General features: G+C 53.2%; 1 protein-coding gene across 1 annotated transcript in view; it reads right to left on the minus strand.

The window, feature by feature from the left end:
- Positions 1-126: 126 nt before the first annotated feature.
- Positions 127-3,600, minus strand: part of MYOZ3 (myozenin 3) — a 4,408-nt gene continuing 934 nt past the window's right edge. The window contains exons 3-5 of the mRNA XM_010020050.1: positions 3,418-3,565; positions 3,070-3,241; positions 127-289 (exon numbers count right to left, since the gene is read on the minus strand). Coding sequence (XP_010018352.1) covers positions 127-289; positions 3,070-3,241; positions 3,418-3,565 — 483 coding nt within the window. The remainder of the gene's footprint in view (positions 290-3,069; positions 3,242-3,417; positions 3,566-3,600) is intronic.

Here is a 3,600-nt window from a genome sequence, read left to right on the forward strand (position 1 = left end):
ACGGCAACCAGAGACCACCAGCTCGGCTTTCATGGAGAACACTTACTCCTCTCTCCCCTGCAGTGCGAAGTGTGCTTGAGTCTAGCAAGAGAAGCATCCGTGGTGATGGGGAAGGGAGCGCGTGTGCTACAGCTCCTCGCTCTCCGGTAGAATCCGCACCCAGCCTTGGGGCACCCTGTTGAAGTTACGCCTCTGGTTGATCACCTCCAGAGCACTCAGGTTGTCCAGCTCCGTGGCGGGCACAAAGAACAGGTCACTGAGCTGCGTTCTGTCGAATGGGGCGGGAGTCCTGCGGCAGGAGAAGAGGCAGATTTAGTATGTTACAAGGAGGGATTGCAAGTAGTAAAGGTGAGAGACAAAGCAGGTCTGGATTTAGTAATTTAGCCCAGCAGCAGCCTAGCAAGACCTGTAGCAAGTGATAACCCTCCTCTTCCTCCCCAGGATGCTGTTAGAGCCTCTGCCAGCCCAGCGAGGTGCTTCTCTTGTACAGAGTCAACCTCAGTTCAGGCTTTGGCAAGCCAAAGAGTTTGGTGCATGAGTGGCTGTGGAATGGGAGGGAGGAAGCATGTTGTTCCCTTCACCATAGTCTCTTTTGATGAGCTCCACCACCAGCAGTAGAGATGAGCTGTGTGTGAAAGGGGTTAGATTAAGAGAGCAAGTGATGGTAACGAACCCTCTGGTCTTTAGAAAGTGACTTGTCCACAGCTAATGTGTTCTGCAGAGGCCTGAGGCCGATCGTGCTGCCTCCGGATGGTTCTAGCACGTGTGCAGGCAATTGTCTCTCTCTTGGCCCTGACTCCAGGCTGCCTTTTGGGACAGCTTCTCTTCAACTATGAGTAACAGGAGGAGCAGTGCGGGGGCAAGATCTGTCATCCCTTCCTAGAGAAATGTGGAAAGGGATTTGGGAAGAGAGTGACAGCCTCTGAGAAGCCAAGAATGTTGGTTTTGGAGCAGCACATGGAGGCTGAGCTATCAATGAGGCATCTCTGGGAATATTTGCTTTGGGAAGCGCTGCTTGAACATGAGTAACGTGGCACTGTTCTGCAACAGGAGAAATAAGAGGAGGAAAGTAAAAGAGAGAGGTTTGTTCCAGGAACTTTCTCCCTTCTGGGAAAAGGCATTTCCAAAGCTTGGGTTTACTCTCTCTTAAGGCAGCGCACTTCAGCAGAGTGTCTGAAGGTCTTCACCTGACAGCCTGAGGGTTTAAAGTTGGGAATATATCCCAACAAGTCTGCTATAGTGCAGTTGCTGTTGAGGTGGTGAATGTGCCCTGTGACCTGGGTGAGCCATGCTGGGATTCACCTCGCTTTAGGCAACACCACTGGCTTCTCTCATAGCCGATTTGTTCCCAAAAGCTTGTTTTTCTGCAGTTTGGTATTTGATGAACTGAGAAGTGATTTAAAAGCCAACAGCTTGGAAGATCATGAAAAGCCCAGTTAAAAGCAGATTGGCTCTCTGAAACTTCATGCCTCAGTGAAGAATTAGAGGAGGTGGCGAGAGGCTTGGTGTTAAATTAGCATCCATCTGTATTAAATAACAGTTCAAGACTTTAAATAGAAAGGCAGCATGTGAGAGGGGAGAAGCAGAACAGGGGAAAGCATTATTCAGAAACATGCCCTTGCTTCAGTCCCCATCCATAAATAAATCCTGAGGCAGGAACATGGGTAAATGGTGAATAAAAGAGCTCAGTGTCTGCAGCAGCTCCTTATTCTCCCCCTACGGCACCTCCTTGGATGTTACTGCTTCAGGGAAGCTCCCGGGAAGGAAAACGTGAGGGAACAGCTAACACAGCCCCTTTGCTTGTCCCTTCTGTTATCCCTCAACCTCCTCCCTCTCTCCCTCAGCCCCACTCCAGTGCAGACCAGTGCACTCTGACCCTCTCACTGGTGTGGAAGGGGAAATGCAGAGGGGCTGAGCATGTAGCAGCCTCGTGCTGTGCCCCTTGCCATGCCACACGGCAAAGCCCCAGGGCTGAGGGAGAGGAGAGCAGCAAAGGCACAGTGGCAGCATCATCCCTGCTCCTCCAGCCGAGATCTCTGCCCTTTGGGATGCCATTCCTATGTGGAGGGCTTGTAGTTCCCAACAGCTCCTTCTGCCAAGCACTCAAAGCACAGCACTTTCGTCCTCCACAACTGGGATACAACCCGACTGTGGCCTCAGGAAAGCTGCTGCCTGCAGAGGCCCAGCACCATGGCAGATGATGGTGTGACAGGGAGCAGTGCTGTGCCCTGGGAGGGAGCTCCAGTGGGAACTTGCCTATTGGAAGGTGGCTTTGGCCAGGAGAGCAAGGATAGAGTAGTGTCATCCTCATGGGAGAGGCTTTTGGTGAGGAGAAGAGCCAGGGCCTTGGTCTGCAGATACCCTAGGATGATGTTCAGCTTAAAAGCTCAGTTCTCTTTAGTCTACCTTGGGCTGCTGGTACTTTGGTACCACTAGATCTCCGTCTCCTGGATCCCCACCAAGCACCTTTCCAGAAAGGAGGTTATCCAGGGTCCCAACCTCAATCCCAGTGTAATTGGGAGATGTGAGGAGGCAGCAGCCCTCCATGCCCCCTTGGAAGCAGCCTCAGGGCATGGAACTCCCTGGCCTGGAGACTTCAATCTCAAGCAGGTGTTTGGAAGGAATCTGGTGACCTCTTAGCACTTGGTGGGAAGATTAACCTTATACCCCCACTGCTTCCAGCAGCTGCTTGGATATGCCTTACTGACATTATGAGAGAGACTTGGCACTGTCTGTGCCATTCCTTCACCCAGCCCAGAGCTGAGCCTGGCTGGAACAGCAGCGATTCTTTCTCCGGGACCATGTACATGGAAATTAGTCCTCCCAGATTTCATCCCTGCAGTTACCCCATGAGATCAAGCTGCACAAACCCAGTGGTGGAGCTAAGAGGAGGTTTGGGGAGCTGCTGGAGGCAGGGACCTGTGCAGAGGAGCTCCTGAGCAGGAAAAGGGCAACCTGAGCCCCTGTGGTGTGTAAAGATGGGACGGAACATTGCATTTCCCTGGCAGGATGGAAAGTGCTTCTCGTTGCAGGGACAGGCTGTGGTGCCTGCTCCTTGGCCAGCGTTACCTGTTGAAGCTCCTGAAGTCCCACTGAGAGGGTCTCATGGGTGGCTGGTACTCCCCGAGCACAGCATTATCCTTGTCACCAAGGAGGTCATGCCATGGGGATTGGTAGCCCTTGGGGATGGCGGTGACATTGAACTTCTCTGGGGGGACTTCTTTAAGAGGACGTGAGTACCCTGCGCAGGAGGAGAGACAACATGGGCTGCTGCGGGTGCACGAGTATGAACATAGAAATACCTGTTATATATTTATATACATAAACCCTCTGGGGGAGGGTTTTGGCACCCGCTGCCTCCAGCCCCACGTTATGAGATGACAGCGGTGTCAGCTTTGGGGTGCAGGTGGCACTTACCTGGGGCCAGAGCATCGGGGTTGAGGATTTTACTCATCTGCAGGACTTTGTCTGTCTTCTTGGGCACTTCAGGGGGGCCGCCCTGGGGCGATGCTGCCACGTGGAGCTCGGAGTGATAACTCTGCTGGCCCCCGGCATCCTCCTCTGCCTGCGGAGGGGAGAGTCAGCGGGCGCCGCGGGGCC

The sequence above is a fragment of the Nestor notabilis genome, unplaced genomic scaffold, assembly GCF_000696875.1.
Source record: "Nestor notabilis isolate BGI_N333 unplaced genomic scaffold, ASM69687v1 scaffold18218, whole genome shotgun sequence".
Taxonomy (NCBI): domain Eukaryota; kingdom Metazoa; phylum Chordata; class Aves; order Psittaciformes; family Psittacidae; genus Nestor; species Nestor notabilis.